General features: G+C 33.8%; 1 protein-coding gene across 2 annotated transcripts in view; it reads right to left on the bottom strand.

Moving 5' to 3' along the window:
• The window catches only part of LOC129255468 (plexin-A4-like), a 41,536-nt gene extending 16,969 nt beyond the window's left edge, over window positions 1-24,567 (bottom strand). The window contains exons 1-17 of one of the 2 annotated variants that reach the window (XM_064097433.1): window positions 24,432-24,567; window positions 21,259-21,430; window positions 20,593-20,795; window positions 10,727-10,834; window positions 10,256-10,372; window positions 7,117-7,210; window positions 6,669-6,838; window positions 6,183-6,331; window positions 5,581-5,695; window positions 4,727-4,863; window positions 3,967-4,131; window positions 3,555-3,648; window positions 2,965-3,222; window positions 2,489-2,647; window positions 1,969-2,200; window positions 1,403-1,542; window positions 587-852 (exon numbers count right to left, since the gene is read on the bottom strand). In XM_064097433.1, the coding sequence (XP_063953503.1) occupies window positions 587-852; window positions 1,403-1,542; window positions 1,969-2,200; window positions 2,489-2,647; window positions 2,965-3,222; window positions 3,555-3,648; window positions 3,967-4,131; window positions 4,727-4,863; window positions 5,581-5,695; window positions 6,183-6,331; window positions 6,669-6,838; window positions 7,117-7,210; window positions 10,256-10,372; window positions 10,727-10,834; window positions 20,593-20,694 (2,306 nt within the window). In that variant the 5' untranslated portion in view covers window positions 20,695-20,795; window positions 21,259-21,430; window positions 24,432-24,567. The remainder of the gene's footprint in view (window positions 1-586; window positions 853-1,402; window positions 1,543-1,968; window positions 2,201-2,488; window positions 2,648-2,964; window positions 3,223-3,554; window positions 3,649-3,966; window positions 4,132-4,726; window positions 4,864-5,580; window positions 5,696-6,182; window positions 6,332-6,668; window positions 6,839-7,116; window positions 7,211-10,255; window positions 10,373-10,726; window positions 10,835-20,592; window positions 20,796-21,258; window positions 21,431-24,431) is intronic. The other variant, XM_064097432.1, reaches the window with a different exon arrangement.
• Between the last annotated feature and the right edge of the window lie 369 nt (window positions 24,568-24,936).

Below are 24,936 nucleotides of genomic sequence, written 5' to 3'. Positions count from 1 at the left end.
ACTAAAAGGATTAGTCAAGCTATTAGCCAATTCTTAAAACCCTTTTCCCTTTAATCATTCAAATCAAGCATGAAATCAACTTCAATAAATAATACATAGTCCTGTTTTTAATGAAACTATTACAGTATATTACACTTATGTACATGTGCTATGTACAGAAATTTTCAGGTGTTCTGTTGCAAATGATGGTAGTTGTATGTTAATCATAACACACAGTACTCAGTGACAAAATATTTTCACAAAGTTTTCTCATATTGATCATTCAGTGAACCTGAATAATAAAATTGTCTTTCCCATGTAGAAAACCAAAAAAAAGAAAAGAATGAATCTTCGTCAAGAAAATAATATTACAATGAATGGATATATTGTATTTGTTAAATCATAAAAAAGAATGATATTTGGTTACAAATATTCTAGCTTCGCAACTTCACATTTACTGAATAATATGAATATTTTGATACATTTGATTATATGAATGAATATTTTCAATGCCTTTCAAACTTTCCATGTCAATACTTCAGTCCATAGATTTGCACTTTGATCAATTCTTTTGATTTTGCCCTCTTAAATAAAAATCTCTACCTACCTTCTCATGAGTAGCCTTGCTCTGTCTTTCTCTAGATGTTTTTCAATGAGTCTTTCTAGTAAGACCTTCATAATATCTGTAGCATAGTCCATCTTAGATTGAAGAACCACCATGAGAAGAGATGCTACTGCACTCACATCCCTCAAATTGAATGTTCTTTGCTCTTCAAGGGTTTGTATCAGGCACAGTAGGAATGTCTTGTTATCAATCAATTGACCAAACATCTGTAAACCACGCTCAGAATTTGTCTTACGATCCCTCGGAAGCTGAGAAAATAAAAAAGTTTTTGTTAAAAAGACCTGCCTTTTTGCAATTTTGACTAGATCAGAATGTATTAGCCTTTAACCCCTAAAGCCATATGAAATATTCTATATTAAAAGCTGTTGTCATGAATAGAGTTAAGTGGACCTTCTCCAAGTCCAAATAATGGGCTATTAAAGTCAAAGCATTTTTTTTTTCAGACCAGATTGTGCAAAGCATGTGCTATTTTCTGTGTTCCTAAGAGATTTGACTTAGGCAGAATGACCTGTATAAAAGTTAGGATATTACTACTACTCATCCTCTTGAAACCACTTATTACCAAAGAAACAAGAATTCTTATCTATATCATAAACTGCATATTGAACACACAGATGGGTAAATCCAGTTTGTCAAAAGCCATTCAATACCCAAACTAAAATTTGTATCTATTTACTTTTCCAATTTCACTTTTGACAAAATTATTTTGGTATTATCTTTGTTCTCAATTTATTTTTGTAGAATCAAAAGTCCAACATTTCATATAGTACTAACATAATAACAGTTGTAAAAACTTACTGGTAGTTCTCTGAGGACTGGGTGGTTTGGTTGATCAGGAAACATTGTCTTCATAGCATAGATATGATAACTATGAAAGGGTATTCCACAACCAAGATCGCTGGTAACTGTATTCACACTGGTCTGTAACTCAGCAAATGCTGGAAAACACAAACAATACACAATTCATTAGACACTCCACTCGATAGATTACACTTTTGTTCTTCTGCACTGCAGCCCGACAGAAATCCAATCATCCCAACATCTCAATGGACAGCCAACTTTATACTCGGTTTCAAGGGCTGAGGATAAGTCAAAACTTATTAATAACATCATGTGAGTATTTATGCAGTAATCCACACCATCTTATCTTGTAAGGGCCAGGATATAAATCCCAGTTTCTTCATGTATTGAACAGTGCTTGCTATTATCTATGTTTAGAAATGAGCATTAAATCATTGCTAAAAGTATGTCATACTCCCTGAGAAACAATACTGTCAATACGAATTGATAACACTTAACAAAAATGTAGCTTGTAATAAATCTATTGAAATAAGCACAAAACAAAGATAATGTAGTTTTGGTACCTTCTTTGCACTCCTTGGCTACTTTCATTTCTAGCGTATCTCTCTGTTGTTCAAGCTGTTTCACCAGACGTTCATTGGCATTAGCTTTACGACAGTATACCACCAGGGTCATCATAAAGATGATGATTGCGAGAAGAGAACCTGCCGCTACACCAATGATCAGTATCCACGGTATCTCCTTTGGTTCATAGTGAAGCTTACCAACATAGAATTCAAGGTTACCATGACGAACCTGTGAATAAGATATTACAAATATTTCAGTATAATTGTGTTATTTCATTAAAAAAAAAAAAAAAATCAGTTTCTTCTCTGTTCCCTTTTCTCACATTATTAACAGACATAACTCACATTTTGGGCAAAGAGGTCTACAGCATTCATTTAAAAAATGTCACTACTGAGAGCAATGTGAAAAGAATGACACAGCAATGCATCAACATAATGCACCTTTATTTGAGTATTTTCCCCCATTCATTATCCTTTTATCAGAATCATGACCTCAATAATACATCAAGATACTTACCAAGACAGTTGGGTACAGATCTCCATTAGTGCTTTGTGGTTGTTCATCCGGTAGGTCACACGATAGCTTAGATGCAGCCAAGAGAATCTTCTGACATCGGAAATCACCAATCAACACTTCTACATCCTTCTCCTCATATGCTAAAGTTAGATTCTCTCCCTACAGAAAAAGGATTGCATGACTCATTCACCCTTCATGTTTCTATTTGGTACACATTCATATAGGCCTACTGATGTTGTAAAATTATCAAAAGGATTTTAAAATGTTATTTTTGACAATTACTATAAGCATGTTACATGGTTATGAAAACAGTGACATATTTATAGTGGACAAGATAAGATGTCAGGGGGCAATGTAACCCTTCATTATCTATCTCACACCTTGAGCACTCCGCAGTGTGGATTTTGAACATTATATATCATATATATATATATATATATCACAGTCAAGCATCTAAACAACAAAAAGATATTTACCAAGATAGTAAGGAGCTTAGGTTGTCCATAGGAAAGTTTCTTGATATGATCTGCTTCATGAAACTTCTGATAGTAAGGATCAGAGACAAACTCAAATGGTTGGACACCTGGTAGACCTTCAAGGCTGGTGAAGTTCTTGACACCATCCAAGATCAAACCATATTGACCTTGACGAGTTTCATATGGTAGAGGTACACTACTGGCTGACATGTTAGGGGTTGGGCAGAACATTGTCTCTGGACTGCTCACAGTGCAGTTCTGTATTAACATGAAAAGACAATACAAGTGTTCTAAGGTAAAGAAACAGGTACTAACTATTTCATAGTGTAATAAACTATGACTGTATCATTTTTTTTACATCAATTAATTCTTTTTCATAAGTCCATTATTCTCTGTTTTTTTTATCATTATTGAAGCTAGATTCCTCCAACATCTAAGAATACCTTTTAAACGCCAGTGATGTGGCTCAATATATAAATCAAAGTATTAGTTAGTTCAGACATGGTGAACTTTGCATTAAAATATTACACAATTTTCATTTCAAATCCTAATCAATGTGTAAAATGAAGAGTTGATAATAGAATACTCACAGCTGTGAAGTTTTTATCCGGTAGTCTAAACATCATCTGTGGATTTTGTATCACATTGAGGTTGGTACCTTCCACTCGTACTGGTACACCACCACTACAATATAAAACAAACAAAAAACACATTAACAACATTTTCATTAAAAAAAAACACATCATGTAGTATATAGTCTGCAACTTTGTTTTCTTAGATTTTTCTCACAGATTTCAATTACCCAGTTGAACACGATCAAAGACAGATTTAATCTTGGTCATAGAGCTCAATGAGACAATTGTCTAGATTTTTAAGGATATCAACTGTAACAAAAAATGTTTCCTTTTAATAAAAAAATTGAAAAAATACAAGATAGGGTTATATGTAACACAATACACTTGAATTAATAGATCTAAGATTATTATTGAAATAACAACTTACCTTTTAATTGATCTGAATCTTTTGATGCTAAGAATAGTAGGATCAGGGTTGTATGTGAACTGCAAGGTACCTTCAACATAACGACCATCAAATCTCATTCCAACGTATCCATGATCACCAGGCAGAGCAGGCGATGTCACACACACTATAGAATCTTGAAATATACTGCAATCAAAATAACAAGATTAATTAACAAAGTCATTAAAAACTACTTAAGTGACAACCTTGATAGAGAGTCAACTGCTCGTGTCTCTCTTGCGTGTAAGTTTCAAACTGCATGTTAACCATCATTATGATAAATCACATTATAAATCACATCATAATGAAATCAAAATCTTTCTTCAATCTTGATTTCATATACATGTTTTTTTGCTTTATGTTGATTAAATATAGCTCCTATGCTAATATGAAAATAGTACTGAAGAATGTAATCAAGAAAGTCAACCAAGGTCACAGATAGTAGCAATTTTTTTTTTTAACAAGTTGAAGTTATGTTGATTTATACTATGTGAATGCTATGTATGCTATGTATGAGAGCAACCTAAATACATTGCATTGCTTGTATTACATGATCATATCGATAGTTCAAACTTTTGAACGACAAAAGCTTGTAGAATTGTCCAAAGTAAAATGTGATAGAAACAAGAATGGCAATTCTGGAAATAAACAATCATATGATTGATATTAACATATATTTAAAGTTTCTGAAGTGCGCAATGAAATGATAGGATGTGCGATATGGTGAAATTCTTATTCTTACCTAACCACAGTACAATCATGATCAGCTACCACAGCTTTGATAGAGCTAGCAGCATCTAGATCATGTCCAGTGATGGTCACTCTAGTACCACCTGATGCTGGTCCAAGGATTGGTCTATGAGATATGATCTTAGGTACCTGTTACCACAACAAATAAATCATAATTATTAAATGATTGCAATAGTTGTTATGACAGATCTGTCATATTCATCAAACATACAGGATTGTTTCTAAGTTAATTCTCAAAGCCAAAACTTTCAAAACAAACCAGTTCAGAAAAATAGGTAATTTTATGCAAGTTTGTGAACTTTGAGCATGTCTCCATTGGACATAAGAAATCTCCCCAAAATACCACATTGTTATCCTTACATTTAAGAATAGATCTAATGTATGCTTTGAACATTTATTTTCATCTTTTTTTAAATTTGTTAGTTTCCATACAAATAATTGCAGTAATAACATTGATTTTGGCTTCATAATTTGTTTTCTTTACTTCACACAATTCAGCTGCACTTGTTTATTTCATGCAAATCATATGTGCTAGTAAATGAATGTGAGTATTGTAATTGGGGTGTAGTGCTGTGCCTAACTGAATTAGTATTGTAATTCCATCTAGTTGCTTAGTATTTTTCTCTATCATTAGTTATGACAGTACATTTATGTTTCTTTACAAAGGAAGATGAAGACTTACATAAAAAAAAACAATATAATTTACAACCAAATTAACAAAATTGTTCACATTTGTTCAAGAACTGTTTCATTTCAAATTTTCTTCTTCACTTTTTGCTCCAAACCTCTTCATGCAATTCATCACTAGATAGATGAATAAACATCTGCTAGTCAGTGTGAACTTACCACAAATCTGAAGTCTTGTTCTGAATGTCCTTCTTCAGTCTTGTTCTCACTTGCTAGTCTAACGATGATTGGACCACTCAATGGATTTGACACTCCTTGAGTCATGCATACAATCCTAGTAATCAAATTCATTTTAATAAATAGATATCAATCTTACAGTATACCTTATCAAACAGAAAGTCTTATATTTTGATATGAAGTTGATATCAAAATCGATACTTTCTTCCAAATGTTGACAGAAATAGTAAATTAAACAGAAGTCATTTATCCAAAACACAGTTTAAAAAATTTATCTAAAACAACATTTAAAGAATATGACATAATATATCCACTATAAAATTCATACTCAATATCTAAATCTTTTCCCTAGGATTACATATTTTGAAAATATTTATGTATAACTAAATATCATATAAAGGTGCATATTTTATCGTATCAAATATATCTATTAATTTTGGAGAGAAAAAAACTTTACATCCTTTTGATGATTAGATAGGAGGAAATAAGCCATGGGAAATTTGTTAACAAACTGAACTGAATGGTGACTAATTTCTGTAATTCCCCTAAGGTTCATGTTGACAATGACTTGGAGCAATACTCACTCTGTAGCTGTGATATATGTCTCTGGGTATGGATCACATGGATGTCCAGCTACTGTGATGTTATGAATATTAGAAACAGTTTGACCAAGATTGATCCCTCTAATAGTCAGGTTGGTCTGACCTTCTACAGGTCCAGCTCTTGGGCTGAACTGTTTATGGACAAAACATTACAGAGAAATAAATGGAATAGTATGTGTTATAGTAGATCAACATACCAAATGTATCCAGATTCACATACTTAGTAGCAAATAAGCAAGAATGACATCTTTGGGGTATTGTGTACCTTGACCAATCGATGCACGAGGATAAAACTTCAAAAATAACATTCTCAATGGTTATCACCAAAACATCGTATTACAAACATATTCTTTTATCACAAGATAACTACATGTTTTTCAGTTGTAAGAAAATATATGTGCAAATCATAAATCACTTAAATCAGCAAACATGTCATGCCTAGGATGTGATAATGGAGATTATACTCACACTGGTAACTCTTGGGGTCGGGCAGAGATCTCCTCCTGAATACCAATTACTACATTGATTATCAATAGAACATTGTTGGGTGCTTTCACACCAGCCACATTGGTACTTAGCATCAGCACTGATACATACACCACAGTTAGGCCTCTCAACATCACACTTGTAGAGAATCACTGGAAAGAAAGCAATTCAAAGATAGCATGAATATAAATAAGAAAATTGGAAAGTAAACAAATATTTGTGCCCACCATTCAGTAATTTGCTGATTAACATAATGAAAGATGAATAAAACATGTAGTAGAAAAGTATCAAACTCAGATACAAATACTCTAGTAATGCTTCTATTCCTGCTTTTTCAAAATTATAATCCTCTTAATGACATTGCAAATATGTTGTGATCTTCAATGATTTGTTCACCATCAAAATGAGAGAAATATTAATGAATATTCACCTGAGAATTGAGAAGGGTTATCAATGCGTATGATGTCATTCCACTGCACACTGAGAACCACAGAAAGTTGGTCTACTTCTGTCTGGAATGTGTACTGAAAAAACAACAAGATTTTCAAATGATGGACTATTATTCTAGAACTTCAATGTAACCTTATAATGCTTATAGCATGCAGAAATTGAGATAAGGAGTACATCTGAAGCCATATTCCTGCTTTGAATCAATTCATATATGGGTGTTGATCCTAGTATGTTTAAAAAATCTAGAGTGAAAATCTATTATTGAAATGAAAAGTTAGGCAGAAAACAGGAAAACATTTCTTGGGACTACTAACCTTTGTGAAGGAGGAAGACAAAATCAAATACATGGCATAAAAAAATTAATAAATGATTGAGAGAAGGTCTGAAATGAGATAAGGTACATAGGGATAAGAAAGGGAGTACCTAAGGGCATGGATGTGAGTGAAAATATACACAAATAATTGAGCAGGGGATAAAATCATTAAGAAATAGATCAGTAGCAGATTCAGAAAGATATTACATGAAGGACACCTCAGAAAATCAAATAAAAAAGGAAAGTCAGAGAGTAAAAAAAATAAAAGAAAGACACAGAGAGGGAGAGAAAGAGAGAGAGAGGGAGAGAAAGAGAGAGAGCGGGGGAGAAAAGGCGAGAGGGAGAGAGATACACTAATATAAATAAACATATAAATAAAACAGGTGAAAGGGATAGGGAGAGAGAAAGAGAGAGAGAAAGAGTATATAAAACTACAATTTTTTTTTTTTAAAGAAGAAAGTGATGGAAGCAAACTAAGTAGCATAAAAGTAAAGAAATTGATTGAGTGTTCTCTCAAGATTGACCTGAAGTTCAATGGTGGAGAACTAATATGTCCCTTTAGGAAAGGGTGTCTGATATGACCTATGATGAAATCCTTTAATCTACAAATAAGACAGGACATCTTAATGTCTAAATTAGCTCAAGTCAGGCCTAATGGTCTCTGTCTACTCCAGGAAACTACTGCATCAGTTAGCTACCGCAGTTCTTTCTTTAAAGGGACATTACACCTTTGATAAATTTCTAACAAACTTCATTCCCATACTTTAATAAGCAAAAGGAACCAAGTATTTTAATATATATGCAATATGTTTATTGGAATAAGAATAAATCCAGAATTCTGCAGGTTAAAACAAAAACATGCACTGTGAAAAGTTTACACTTTGAAAAAGCCCTGGGAATTAAAAAATATACAACATGTGGGTAATTTTTTCACATATAATCTTGGGTTTGGGTCTCATCTATCTAATGAATGTAAAAGTTTTGACAGAATGTTACACTTGAGTGAGCACTGTCCATTTTTGTAGAGCTCGCAGAAATCTGTTTGCGCAGAAATGCTCGTTTTCACGCTGTGGAAAGGGAATGGGCGAAATCAAACTTACCCTGCGAAACATTTCTCATACATTTCCCTTGCACTTTTAGTCGATTGAAATTAAACGGATACATTCAAGCATTTTGTAACAATTTTGCCACCCAAAATGAAATTTCAACACTTAGTAAGCACAACCTTTACCCTTTTTTGTGCCAGCTGGATCTGAGGACGTAACTGAATCTGAACAAAAGTTTATATCAGACATCTCCAGCATTTTTAACTAGGTTTGTATCATTTAAAGTGGGTTTACATTTCATTTTTCATTTGATACTTGTTTCTCCACACTTTTCCCAAGCTTGACAATGATTAATAAAATGAAGATGAAGCCTAAGCCATTTCATGTAAATCACAGCTCAGTGTAAAGCAAATATCGTCACGATGGACTCGGTGTGAGGGGGAGTGGGGTGGGGCGCAATGCACTCTTAGAAGTGTTTTGGGCAAGGAAACAAGTTAAAAAGGTAAAAGATATCATCAAATCAATTTTACTAGCTAAATTCCACGTGTTCTTCATGATTAAGGTCTACTTTTATTCGCATAACTATTTCCAAGTTCTGCGCAAATCATTTTTCACTAACTTTTCAAAAGTAAGTGGTGCTCACTCAAGCGGGAATATTTTTCGACAGTTATATCGTCATTTGCTTAAATGGATCTGTACCCATGATAAATGTGGAAAAATCTTCAGGATATTACAAATATATAACTTCACAGGATTTTTTCGAAGTGTAAACTTTTTTTTGATACGCACTGTAGAGAGCCCATTTCATTAAAATAACAAGCACTTTCAGCAAGGAGATGACATAGTCCTCTGACCAAATGACCATGATCATTTTGATTGAAGTGTCACACTATGAATATCAACTATATATTTAATTTGTGTGCGGGCTAAAATTGGAAAACAGAAATAAAATTACATAGCAAACAAAAAAGATGTATTGATATGTGTCCACTTTGGAAAGTGTTTAATCTTGAGTGATTCATCACAAGTCTGCTATGACCATTAAAAGAGGGACTAGGAAAGGGGTAAAGCAATATTTACAGGTCAATTTCTCAAGCACAGACAATCAAAAATTAACAAGGAACCAAGACAGTAGGAATTTAATATTAAGTATCCTTGGCCCTCCACATATATACATCTAATATTTATAGCAACGAGCTCTCCAAAAGTGATTGGTCATGAATAAACAAACAATCTGACCATGTATTAACCTTTACTGTCTTGGCTTTCTTACCACCCAGACAACATGTCCACAGCATCATCATTTCAATACTTCAATATATGATGTGTTTTTTCTCCATAGATGGGCTTAACATCAGATATTCAAAGAGGTCTATCTCAAGAAACACTTGCTGTAGAATTAACTCATCACATCCTGATAATTACTGTTTAAATAAATTACAACATAGAAAATATACCCCTTATACAATTTAAGGTTCTCCATCTAGTTTAGGTATGAATATTTAACTGATTTTTAATAATAAAGATTCTATTGAATTTGGTTAAACTAGTAAGAGATACCAAACAATTTTCAATACATAACCATGTATATGATATATTCTTTCAAATAAATAAAAAAATCTTACCCTTTTCTGTTTTACTATTTGATATACCTTCCAACCCATTTATCTAGAACACTTCTCTACATAGCATGGTATGGAACATCAATGAGATTCTTGTGCAGGTTTAACTGCTGTAAATAGAGAAAGGGTTGTACTTACAGATTCAGAGTGACATTCTAAAAGACTGTTACTAAGTCTTGTAGCTGGTACGGACACTTCCCTTCCTTCATAGTCTAACACACACTTGTAGGAAATGGGCCTCCCACCAGGTAAATTCTGCAAATATCATCACATCATAAAGTTTATTACATCCACAAAAAAAATTATTTACTAGTTAGTATAAGATTTTTAAATGCAAATAAAAGTAAACAACAGCCGAACATACCATATAGAGCAGATTCACTTACTCCAATATGTTTGTGAGTTAATTCTTTTTCTTTGCTTTTTTTTTATTTGCCCCTAATAAAAATAAAAACATGGACGAAAGGCAAAGCTTTCAAATGTATGAACATGTTTTGCAAATGAAATGCCATGGTTGGGAATTTTTTTTTACATTCACGTACTTGATGAAACATTCATAAGCCTCCATGGTAACTATTTTTAATGAGAAATAATGGAGTATATATTCACCTCATCACCAGGTAAATTAGCTGCTTGTACTTTAAAGCTTTGCTCAACACCAACAGGTATCAGAACTGCTGTATTATTCAAGATATGAGGACATGTCTCAGGTCCAGTCTGAAAAAAGAAAATGTAATGCTATCAAAGTCAAACTGTTATCACAAAGTTATCATCAAATTCTTGTTTGAATAAATCAAACTTTTTAAAAACAAAATAAAAGCCAAAATCTGAGTATGCATAAACGTGCCAACCAAGATAAGCACATAGGTGCACAGGTAATATAATATCAGGACTTGAGATAAGACTTGTCAACTGACAATAAGCCGTACTTATTTTGCTAATAACTGAACAATTACTTTTCTTCAAGTATCATTTGGGACATTATTTTCACTCATATTTGCAAACACTTTGGATATCAATTTCTTCTATTCTGTTTAAATTTAGTAATGATTTCAACAAATGTAAACATGGAAGAGAGTAGCTATGAATGATCTTGCAAAGTGTATGTTTTTATCATTTAGTAACTAATTCTATTAAATCTATAGATAGACAAAAGTTCTAGATAAAAAGAAAGAACTAAATCTATCATTCTATAGATTGATCAATAATTCTTTCTCAATTTCTTCCCTCCTGGCCCTCCTATCAGTTGTGTTTTGATACTTGATAATTATTGGAGCATGGTAGAGATGTTTGGTTTCAAAAAGAGATTCCACCCACATGTCTCTCATCATACTAACAAGTAATTAGAAGAAACAAGAGGCAGAGGGAACCTATAAACATACCCCAAACTAGAATCAAGTTCTACATATGGATGCAATTTGTCCACATTTCCTCTTTAATTGTAGTCAAAGCATGAAGGTGCTTGATACTGTATTTGGTTGGGACCCCTTCCCATCGGGGGAAAAAAGTCATCAATTTGGTGAGGGGAAATTGACTATCTTTATATCTAGGGTCATTGTGCAGAAAATAGAACTCCATGACTCACTAGTTGTGTTCCAATTATAATCTACATTAGAGTGTGTAACACATAGCAACCGTTTTTATCATTTTTATAGCAAATTATATGTATCAGTCTTTTTGTTGGTAGTTTCAACGTTTACACCAAACAAGCAACTCTTCAATCAATATTAAAATAAGTGCATACAAACGTATTACTAGTATTGTCAATTAGATTTATATTTGAATAAGTCCATATTAAACATGTATGCCAGTTAGTCATAAAGTTTAATTAAAATATTTGTAGCTCTACTCAACTTGGCTCTACTAATTAGAAAAGCCAAGATTTGTCATGCTCATGGTGTGAATTAACTTTGTTCATATATAAGCCATGAAGGTATTACATTAATTTAAGAAACATCAACTCCAAGAAGTTTTGAACTTTTGAATATCAGGTCACGTCTATATCCTCCCTTGTTGCTTCATCCCTTCTGCTAAATTGCCATGCCGACAAGATTAAAAGAAGAAGCTGCAATGTAAAATTGCTTCATGTCTTAATTTTGTTTCTCACTTTGCATTTCAGCCGCCGACAATGTTTTTGCTGGTCTACCCTCCAGGGGTACACAATTAGGCAAACTCCTCGGAGAGAGGTAACAAAGAAAAGAACAAGTGATTGATGAAGATAGGGTAGATGTCTAACACAGGATGGATGGCGACACAAAGAATACCCATGATCCTCCTCTGGGATGCAGTCGGATCATACCAATTATCTCATCAGGGTTAACAAGAAACCCAAGTCATGAAGATGGAATGAATGTTCTTATCTATCCTATGTAATTATAAATGAAGGTTAAGCTCATCAGTTCTTGATTAATGATGTTGCATGAATTACTTATACATGTATGTGTGATGTACACATTCATCACCACATCTTTTGACTTAGTTGGTTTCTAAAGCATATTAAAGCATAAGTAATTAAAGTGAGAGAGTTATGCTATTAAATTGTGTTATCAATTTACCATTCCCATAAAAAATAGAGAGGTGTCACTAAGAGTGAAAAGTTCAAAGGTTTGGATCCATTGCACAACCACACTCTTTCGAGAGAAATGTAAGAGAAATTAGGTGTACAAATAATCATAGGTCAGTTTACATGACCAGTTCAGTAACAGTATCTGTTTCATTTATCTATTTCTTAATTATTTTTTACATGATGAGTTGACAAAGAATATATCCATAGACTATTTACTGGGATAACTGATTCCCAACAACAAGGGCTCATTTCACAAAGAGCTAAGTATGAGATTATGAAAGGACTGTATCTAAAGAATAATTGCCATAAAACTGATTAAAAGTTGTCTTATACATTCTGAATTCAAGGAAAATTTTGATTTGAGAAATCATTTGATTCTTCACTCATGATCTTGTGACTATTTAGTATAACAATTAAAGTTTCATTTATCAATGGTCACAGTCTATGCAGCCCATTAATGAACTTACTTTGCTCAAACAAATGCTACTTGATTTGTAACTGATAAACAAACAGTAATTATTGCTGACCGTCTCCTCCTCCTCTACTGAACAATATCTATAACATTATTGTCATGTTAAAACATTACAATTAAAATTCCATCACACTTAAAATGCACTCTAGCTTTGGAAGTTTATAATTAAGTACTGTATGTCTGAAAGCTTGCATCAAATCATAATTTTGTTTCTGAATTCTGTCCAACATATCAAATACTAGTGAGTACTCCTAGGTGAAGTAGATGTAAATGTGATTTGAGAAGTTAGAACACACTTGTACTCATTACTATTCAAGTAGGAATACATGAATTTCATTGGAAATTAAAACTTGTCACTATATTCATTTAATTTTCAACCCAACGTCACTTACTTTTCCTTATATTTCATCTCATTCTATCTTATTGAATTTACTTCCATATTCAGATTCATATGATAAAATCACAAGGAAACAAAGTTCACATGATACATTGATATAAGTGATTGAGAGAGATTGAAAAATGATGAAATTTCAGTATTGATGAAAAGAGGATAAGTGTGGCTTAGATAAAAGCATTGCACATTTACCCAGTTATTTAAAAAGTATTTACATACGTACCGTCGGCGGTCATCCGAACTGTCATATCAGTCAATTTTGGTCCCCCCAAAATTGATTTTTTTTCTTCAAAAAATGAAAGTACAAGTCGTACTCTATTTATAACTAAATTTCTAGGCAGCAATTTATTTTCTGAGAGGATTTTCACGGCGATGCCATACAAATTTTTGTAATAAAATGCGCAAATCCCAATAGAAACGTGTACTGTAACAGAGCGATTCTACATTTTGACTGACCGCGATTTTAATGCGAGCAGTCAGCCAAACCGTCGTATCGGCACTGGGAACTGCATTGACTTTGCACGTGAAAAGCGATACAACGTTTTGACTGACCGCGCGCATTGAAATCGCGGTCAGGGTTGTTGTATTCCCTATGGCGTTTTTGTACAGGGAAATCTAAACTGCTCAAACCGAAATTACAAGCATGTAGCTCTTTTGTGATATTTTCTCAGATCCTTAGTTTTGTGAAAAAATAACGATATTTCCAACAACATTTTACAGGAATGTTGTGGTTAAATCATTTAATGACACCTCTTGGATTGTTTGAAGATACATCATTTACATGATCCTTCCAGGTATGTACCGTATGTTATAACTGAATTTATATGAAAATCTAAAAATATAAATGATTTATGTAATTTGCCTGAAAAAAAATCAATTGGTACTATCTGCAAACATAATTTAATAAAAATCTAAAATTTATACACAAATAATGGTGATCATTAAGAAACAGTAATGAAAATAATAATGAGCCATCAAGTGATTGTCGCATTTTGCTTGATATAAAAATACCATTTTCAAACATTTGCATACATAAAGTACAGGTAACTTTGCTGATTTAAGTCAAATCTCTTGATACCATGTGCACAAGGGTCTGTTCCTCACACCTAACCAAATTGCCTGAAATATGCCTTGCGATGGCTGGCGAAAGGCATTTTCTTAAAAATGGTTTTCAATTGTAACTGAGAGTAAATCATATTTACCTTTCGGGTTCGGGTTCTTACACCTTCTGAAGTAACGGCTGCCATTATTCAAATTTGCGCAAAAATTTTGCTTGAAAATGTTTGAAAATTCCCAACGAATTGAAAAATCGTTGGTCATCTGTTTGAATTCGCATCTCTTATTTAGTCTACGGTAATCGTTCGTGTGTTATTGTCGCGCATAGTCCCTCATCGCGATTTTGCCAAAGTGGACCGATCGCGAAAGAGCCCTTAATGAAGCAACATGATGACAAAATATGAGTTGCGCATGGAAACGAAGATACTATGACAAATGGATTTTCACTTGCCATCTTCTATGCGAAAGGAAACCAATACTAACTTTTACTAAATTTTAATAGCGATATATACACGAAGACAAGGCTATGCGATACTAAGACAAAGTATGGATTGTGAATGCGAGCGAATGACCAGACGAATAATTTGGCATGTTGCATTGATGACTTCTCTGGCCGTACTGAAATCCCGACGGACCTGGTCGCTTTTTTACACCCCGAGGAGTGCACACAACCGTACAAGAACGCCCGATCTATTCCCTTGTCTCCGTTTCTAATCGCACTCCATATCAAACCGGTGAACTGAAAAATCAATATCCTTCGCTTACTGTTCATTGATAGAATTTTACAATAGTTACTGATCGCATAATTTGACGAAAATTTTATTTGAATTTGTTGAATTTGCGTGCATATCGTGCATTTTTCCCATTCGTCACCCTTCGTCCGCCTACATTTGGTCAGGTGTGAGGGGGCTTTTAAATGGAGTATGTAACACATGTTTTACATAGTCTGGTTTAAAAAATTTCGACCTGGATGAATGTCCAACTTATAAAGGTCAAATTTTCCTATAATACCCATTGTAAGTATAATACAAAATAAAACATTTTGCAATGACATACAACATGATTGATGGTTTTCCTTTGCAGGAATAAGAAATCTAAATAAGCCGAGTCTGATATTGTTTCATTTTCACTATTCTCAAAGACTCGCATTTCTTTACCCTGTATGATTTTATCAAGAGCTATGTATACTATAGGGACAGTGATTTTCTGTTTAAAACAAGGCAAAAGCGATTTTGTGTCTCGCCCACTTATGAAAATAACCAGAAATATCATGATTTGCCAGGGCACGCAACAGAATTGTATCGAAACTTCATTGTGAATTGACTGGGATGGAATAAAACCTTTTCATAAAAGTCTTGCAAGTAAACATTAATGTTGACCCGAAATAACCTTTAACATTACCATGTAACCTCCGACTGCAGCCTAACATGCAAGTCCCTTAAGTACATCTACCATCCAAGTTTGGTTGAAAAGTGACTTACGGTTGCGGAGTTAGGTGTCATAAGAGAGTCTTGCATGTAAACTTTAACGTTGACCTGAAAATGATTTTTGACCTTACCATGTGACCTCCGACTGCAGCCTAACATGCAGGTCCCCCAAGTACATCTACCATCCAAGTTTGGTTGAAAAGTGACTGACGGTTGTGGTGTTAGGTGTCATAAGAGATTCTTGCATGTAAACTTTAATGTTGACCTGAAAATGACCTTTAACCTTACCATGTGACCTCCGACTGCAGCATAACATGCAGGTCCCTCAAGTCTATCTACCATCCAAGTTTGGTTGAAAAGTGACTTATGGTTGCAGAGTTCGGTGTCATAAGAGAGTCTTGCATGTAAACTTTAACATTGACCTGAAAATGACCTTTGACCTTACCATGTGACCTCTGACTGCAGCATAACATGCAGGTCTCCCAAGTCCATCTACCATCCAAGTTTGGTTGAAAAGTGACTTACGGTTGTGGAGTTATGTGTCATAAGGTTTGTGACAGACGGACGACGGACAACATTTGGATCCCTAAGTCTCGCCTTCACCTCTGGTGGGCGAGACAAAAATTGCCTTTTCCGTTTCAGAAAATCTTAAATTCCATTTCAGCATGTCAGAAAACGGAAATTTTGTTTCCCCATATACTTTGTGTACATGCAAAAGTGACAATTCCGTTTACAAAGAAAAACAAAACGCATTGAGTAGCGATGTCACAACACTCACGCTGGTCAAAATTTGTATCTGCCACTGTACCAACAACGCATTAGAATCTGTGCTTATGGGGTCTATACGGGTACACAGAATATTTTGACAAACACATTTAACATAAATACATCCTCACCTTTCACATTATTAGCAAAATTTTATAGTTGAATGAAATTTTATCAATAATTTTCGGGATTTTTTTTACATCGTTTCGAGCAGTCAACGATTTCTGCCTATCCACTATTTTGGATTTCAAGAGTACCACGATATCATTCTGTTACATCTTCGAACGTAGAGGGCAGCAACATATGACCGTGTTGATAAAATAAAACAACATGTGCATATGTGAATGTTTTCGATACGGCTGTCCCTGCCGGCCGAGAGCCGTGCCGGGGCAAGGGGTACGACCGTGTGTGATGGAGTCGGGTGCAGTCACAATGTGTGGATTGTCATGATTGTAGCAAAGTGAGATTGTAGCAAAGTGAGATCGTGGTTCGTGGGGTATTGTGGCCATTTAATATTCATATTTTGTGGAGATTTTGGAGTAATATCTGTTGCTGTTCTGTGTATTTTGAGGAAAAACATGTTTTCCGTGATTTTCCTTTTGAAATGCCACTTTCCGTTTCAAAAATGATGTTTCTGTGAATTCCATCTGTTTTCAGCAATCGCGTAAAAAATACTATACCCGTCCATCTGTCTATTTGTTTCTTCATATATACTTTTCTCTCTTAATACATTCAACTTATATTTACCTATAGCCCTGTCATCTAAAATGCAGAAGCCATTCATTTTCTTTGCAAAATTTTGTCTCCCCCCTGGCTGTTCTACCAATACTCTGATCTGTATGTGCATGCACTATTTGCTCATCTTAATTCAACTTTGATACAACCCTTGTGTAACCTATAACCATCAAATGAATTAATATAACTTACACCCTAGACATTTTCACATCCAATTTTTATCAAGAAAAATACTTGATGCGAAAAGGGTCCTTTAAGAATCATTTCCCTGATGATACTTAGATTTACATGATTCATACATGAGTCTGGATCAGAATGTCATGTTATCACTCACTTAGGCCCTAATTTCAAGTCAGAAAGCAAGAGGGAAAAGAAAGAGTGAGAGAGATAGGAGGAGTGAAATATCAAATTTGAAGCCCCAGGCTATAGTCCACAGTTTCTTCTGCTGTTTTGATTAAAAACATAATTCTGATTGGGTGTGACAGATGGAGGCTACTGTGCATCATACTATAGAGAAAATCTCTCTCATTTTACTATAGGTGTGATGATGGTTAATCAGGGAAGTGTTATAGAGCGTCAAACCTGATGTTATGGTAGTCATCAAAGAATAATCATTGGCTAATAATGCCCTGTACATCCCATGACAATCTATGCAAGCATGTTATGGTCAGAATTCATTTTCTTACATGACAGTTCATAATGACATTATTCTTGTAAATCCCAATGGCAATTATACCTGATAAGTTTAACAAGCCATGCTTTTTTTTCTCCACAATATTGTCTGCTACTGGAAAGAGAAACATCTTCTTTCAATATATTTGATGGCTTTCCAACAAACATTCAAAACCTTGCCAAGTATCATAAAAAAGTTATGCAGTATGGAAGCCTTTTATTTTATAAGCCAGGCCTGTGGTCTACAAAGAGGAAGTCAGCTATTACTTGGCAAACCATAACAAGAGAACGATCCTTAACTTCATATCATCTCCTTGAATCAACCAACGTTTTCAATAACCTATTGAACCTCGTGTCTATTAGTGAGGTAAACACTGTAAAATGTTCAATATATATGTCTGCAGGTTCCTTATTATTCATCTAGACGCAAAACAAATAAATGTAACTACTGGCTTTATGTGAATACTGTTTCATAAAATGGTAAAATACATGAATCTGGAATGATAATGGATAAATAACATCTTGTCTTAAAAATCATTTGTATTTAATAAAAATAAAATATGAACAAACCTAGAATTTACTTTTCAGAGTGTACAGGCAATCAAAAGAAATAAATACCTCAGCTGAATTCCTCAACATTTTTTTCTTAGATTTGTACTTGTCGATGCTTGGTATTCAGTAACCCACATAGAAACTATGTAATAAATTACACTTGAAATCTACTCAGCTTATCATTAAAAGGTTATTGGATTTGGTGTAAAATCACATAATGCATAAAGCAGCTATAATTGTAATTGGCCTAAACAGTATAGCAAACAAACTAGATCTCATCATATGTATACAAATTCACAGATGAAACAATTTAGTAATTTCCATTTATTTGATTGTATACTACAAAGACCCAGGTGGAAAATAACTTGCACATCATGGTAATTCTGGAAGTTTACCACACAAATTATATATAATTAACATTAATATCGTGTATTTTGAAAAACCTCAAACAAGACTCTGTATCTTCCATGGATCATACAAAAAGCACATCCTAAATGTATATGTATACACAAAAATATATTTCACTTTTAGAATAGGTTAACTTGTATCAGTGAAGTAAAATGCAATTTACAGAAAAGGGCATGAAGGTACCTTAAGCATAGAGTAAATCCCTTCCTACATCTGATTTTCAAGTCAGATCTTGTGTAAATGGAAATTGCCTATAATCCTACCACCCTGGTAGGACTAAGGTACCTAAGCAAAGTTGCTTCTTTTTATCGGTTACAGATATCCCATATCTCGGTAGGCAAACGTTATCGTTTAATCCGTAATGACGCAATTGAGCTCTTTTAGTTCGCTACTGGCTAGGAACGTGGGAAGATGACATTTCTGAAATTACTTGTACGTTTGAAAGCCTTGGCACGGCTTTTGAATCAACTACTATTTGCAGATATACAGTGACTGATTTAATTCTCCCAGAGGACTTAGCCACAGTTCCTGCCACTCATTTCTTTGTTAAGCCGTAGATATTTGCTCACTTTTATCCCATCTACACCATTATTTGGATTTACAGGCAAACAAATCAGAAAACTTCATATTGCAAGGATCTATCATTCTGAAGGAACAAAATAAGTTACAATTTAAAGTTAAAATCATTTTGAGACTATAATCCAGTTGATCCCAAGCAAATATGCATGTCAAATTTTGTTATTTTACTTTGTCTACATCATAAAGCTTTCTCAATCCTTCTCCTCCCTTGTCTTATATTCCTATATTTAACTCACTATCAACTGACAAGATTGAAAAAAGATGTGTCAATTGACATCTTGGATCTAATGCAAAATTATAATGTCACATTTGCTGATGTTTAACAAACATTTCATTTCCCAATTTAGCAATTTACAAAATGATAATCACAATATACACATAATCTATGAAGAAAAGTACAATCTCTTCCTCTGTCAAATCAAATTGATCCATCAAATACCACCATTAATACAAATGTTATTACTTTTGAAATGATTTTAAAAAATATTCAATAAAACCACACTTTAATAAAGTCTAGTTGGAGAAATTATCATGGGAATGTAATGTATGTCAGCATACATACAAATTTGATTCTGACAAAACGGAGGGAAACCATTACATCTACTATTCATGTGATACAACGTGTGAGGCAAATTCAAATGAATGACCATTTCGGGTGATAAATCTTGTGTAACTCAAACCTCTGTTTGTCTACGAAATGAAATACAACTAGCTTTCTAGCATGCATTTATGGTGAATAATGTAAGAGGTCCACTAAGGAACCAAACATGCTTCAAGTTCTATTTTCTATCACATTGCTTTAGCTGATGTATCACACGAGAAGATATGGAGATAGGATAGAATTCTTACCACTCTACCAAGTTGAGATGATGCACATTCCTCTGTTTTGCTGTGGCAAACGTTGTCAAAGACACACCATTCACATTCAAAATGATTGTCAACACATTCCATACAGCCAGAAAAAGCTGAACATTTGTAGAAGACAAATTCTGTCTCTGCAATCCTGACTCTCGTTTCTGATGACTTGATAGCTAACTTTACTCCTTGAGATCCTAGCAGGAAAAAAAAGGAGAGACACTTGTTTCACACAGCTATCATTATAATTCACTTTGTAATAATAAAAAACAAAATCATAAGAATATTAGAAAAAAAAGTAATGCATCCAAATAAGTGATTCAAGAGCTTTCATGAAGGAGATCATACTAATTTCATAAAAACTAATTTAACCTAAACTAATTACCCAGTATACATTTTAGTATATTAAGTCCATAATTGTTTTACATAAATGTATATGTAAATAGAGCCATTTTATCACTTGATCAATTTCTCATTATGGACTAAACACATCAATTCTATGCCAATGATAATGAATCATTTCAGATTTATACAACCAATGCATTTGACATTTTTACTGTCATCAGAATTGATAAACTTCTATTAGTTAAACAAATTATATTAGTTAACCAAATGACAATAATGTAGGGTCAAATGGGAATAGAAATATTGACTTCTTACCATGTGGCCTGTCTGGTATAGCAGAAACTGGTGGTGTGTTACATCGTATAATAGATGTGTTGTTGATAACCTCTGTATCCACAATAGCATTCTCACTACTAAAGTTATCAAATAGGCAATGGTAATATTCTCCTGGTTTTAACTTTGGTAGGCTTGTCACGGTCAAAGCAAGCTATGAATTCAAACAAACAAAAATACACAAATATAAAGTGAAAAAAAAATTATTTGAGAAATCACAGTCATTTCCAATATTGGTATGATTAATCTGTCATGATTCCAGTTTTTCATAAGGTGCTTAAAAATTGAAATCTTTGGCTTTTTTCCTTCATCTGATGAAAGGATGACAAATAATTTTTTTTTTTAATTAATCCGATTGAATAATATTAGTGGGCATAGAGTAACAATAAAATTGTATTTCCAGAACTATTTTATCAATGACTTCAAGGCATATTTTGTAAATAATCCCTCATATAAGTTTACAAATAAAAATTGTTAGAGCAAATCTGTGTGTTGGGTATGGTAACTGCAAATTTCATGGATATAAGATCAATAATTAAACATATCGCCCTTAATGCTTGATGACAAAACGATCTCATCAATCATTACAGGTGAAAAAAGTGTTAAAAACAGCTAAAAACAATCTTACATGTTATTTTTTGTAAATCATGTTGTGTATACCATAATCAAAACAAAGTCACACAAGCAATAATTCCTCATTTAAAAATAAATATAATTATGTGTTAAGTGGTATTTCACATTGTTTCAAACATATAATATAATACACAAACTAATTTATTTTAAACAAATAATTTTCAATTTCTCTCTTTAAAACTCAGCATGAACAAAGTAGTAATAAGTTAATAGTTTTATACAAACTGTGAGCTTTTTTTCATTTCAGGAGTCCTGATACACCATAAAATAGCATACCAGTAAAAGGGGTACTAAGTTTGAACAATACCACAGTATCAATGAAGATCATACGTAAAAAACAAAGTCTTAAAACTAATTGCTTATATAGGAATGGTCTTAAAAACTCCTGACTAGTTCTGAAGGCAAGAAGTACCATGATTAAAAAAAAAAAGACAAAAAATTTATGAGGGACTCGGTTCTAAAAGCATATTCAAGAAAGTATGGGTATACACTGGTCTTTTTAAGTGAGGAAAAATAAACTAATCTAAACTAAATAAAATAATCTCATTTCATCCTTTTATACTGTTAAGTACAAATTAAAATTTCAAATAAATATTAAATGAGTGACTGATTATCCCGAGAAGTTATGGTTAAGGCGACATTTATATGCCAGCTGATGATGTGATATAAAAAAATGCCTGGATGATTACCTAGGTATCTTTTCTAAGTAGTCAATTACTTGGCATTTCTGAGTGATAGGGAAGGGCATGTAGATAAGATATTATAATACATCTCCTTTTTATTTGTTGTATTGTTGAATGAGATGGAAGGAAAGATGAAGAATGAACAGTGGAAGAGGTGGGAAGTGAGCAATGAGATGCTTTTCCTCATTATTCTCTGGGAGGGAGGATGGGTGGGAATGGGGCAATCCTCCTAACTCACTCGAGAATAGCCAGGTACTGAAGCAGACGTAATGTCTCTCCCCTGGAATCTACTAGTACATGTATATGAAAATGTGGAAGGAGAGGGTGTGGGTGAATACCTTCAGCTTTATGATAAGTACTAGAAAGGAGGGGGAAGTGGTAATGTAAGTTAGAGCAAAAACAGGATCGGAAGTTCTGCTCCGAAAATCAAAATCGGTTCGAATATTAGATCGGCGGATATTTAAAAAAAAGAAATACATTAAAATTTGTGGGTGACCGGCACGCGGAGAAATGCTGCAAGCTACACTGATGACAGAATTAGTTTTGATCTCCGACAAAAGCGGAGGAAGGAGAAGAAGATAATGATGATGCAGCACACGACACTACCGCCAGTCAACAATAGTTCTAGTCCTCTTCTCTACAATATCGTGATGATTGTGAAGGCAATCGTAAACTCTAAGAGGTCGCATTACTTCCGGAATAGACGCACTACGATCTGAAGTTGTTTACTTTGATATTCATCTTTTCCACTACATCGTGGTGATTGCAGAGGCAGTCGTGAACGGATGATATTCATCTACAACATCATGGTGATTGTGGAGGTAATCGTAAACTCTCAGAGGCGGCATGACTTGCCGAAATAGACGCACTGCTATCCGAAGTTGTTTACGATGATATTCTCCTTCTCTATAACATCGTGGTGATTGCAGAGGCAGTCGTGAACTCTTAGAGGTCGCATTACTTCTGGAAATAGATGCACTACTATCTGAAGTTAAATGATGAAAGTCCTCTTCTCTACAACATCATGGTGATTTCGGAGGCAGTCGTAAACGCTAACTTAAGATGTCGCATTAGCTAGACTATTGCTAGAGATCATTCCTAAAGAATAGATCTTTATTAAAATTTATTTTATATATTAATATTCATTTTAAGTCCTGTTCCACTGATCAGTCATTAATCTGTTAGAGACTACTGTTCAATTTCATTTGCCTTTGCGACAGAGTCAGGAAGATACGTCTTTTATATTTCTTCTACTTCTAGGAGAGCAAGAGATCATTGCTAATAATAATTCTAAATCGCTAGCTCCTAGTTAAAAACTACTAAAACATTATCGGACATGTCTGCGAGTTCAACTACATTTTATTTGCATCTGCTTAAGGTCAAAACAAATCATCACCATCTTCTTTTTCCTCCGCTTTTGTCGAAGATCAAAACAAATTATCATCATCTTCCTCTGCTTATGTCGAAAATCAAAACAAATCATCATCATCTTCTTCCTCCTCCTCCTCTTCTGCTTATATTGGAGATCAAACCAAATCATCATTTTATCTCCTTTATCTTCTTTTTCTTCCAATGCTTTTGTCCGAGATCAAAACAAATCATGAGCGTATGTTGACGACCTACATGAGGACTTCGCTCGGAGCTTGTTCATTCACAGGAATAGCACTATGCAACAATGCATGTCGCCACATGTTTTTTGTCTTATGTTTTGGTTTTTCTGATCCGAATTTTTCCCCACTCATCAAAAATCAGAGTTCGGAAAATGTAGAAAAAAGGGGAAAATCGGATTGGATCAGGAATTGCAATAAAAATCGGTTGCAACATTAGGAAGTGGCTTACCTCTTTTCTTGTATCAGTAGGAGTACTAGGGGGATCAACCTCTTTGATATCAATACACTGGTCTTTCCAACCTAGCCAACGACGGGTTATAAGGTTTCTGGAATCTGTGCATTCAGCATTGTCTAATCTTGTACATCTGAAAGATATTAAAGATATTTTATATTTAATCAAAGGTTACATTTTTACAGTGAACACAGTGAAGAACTGAGGATGATAATGACCAACAGAACATTTATATTGTCCATATGCCACCACCTGCACCATCACGATCATCATCATCGTCATCATCTTCACCATCTTCACTATCTTCATCAACTTCATCATCATCACCATCACCATCACCATCACCATCACCATCATCATTGTAATATGAAGTATTAGGCGGGATCCATTATCTGGACATTCATCTACTATCTATTGGTTATTTAAAAACAAAAAGAACAGTGAAACCCGTTATAAAAAAAGACATTGCTGGCCTTAAAATTCCAGATCATTTTACTATTCA

Source organism: Lytechinus pictus, chromosome 3 (assembly GCF_037042905.1).
Source record: "Lytechinus pictus isolate F3 Inbred chromosome 3, Lp3.0, whole genome shotgun sequence".
NCBI classification, from domain to species: Eukaryota; Metazoa; Echinodermata; class Echinoidea; order Temnopleuroida; family Toxopneustidae; genus Lytechinus; species Lytechinus pictus.
Note: the sequence above shows the minus strand (reverse complement) of the source record. Positions and strands in the feature narration are given on the sequence as shown.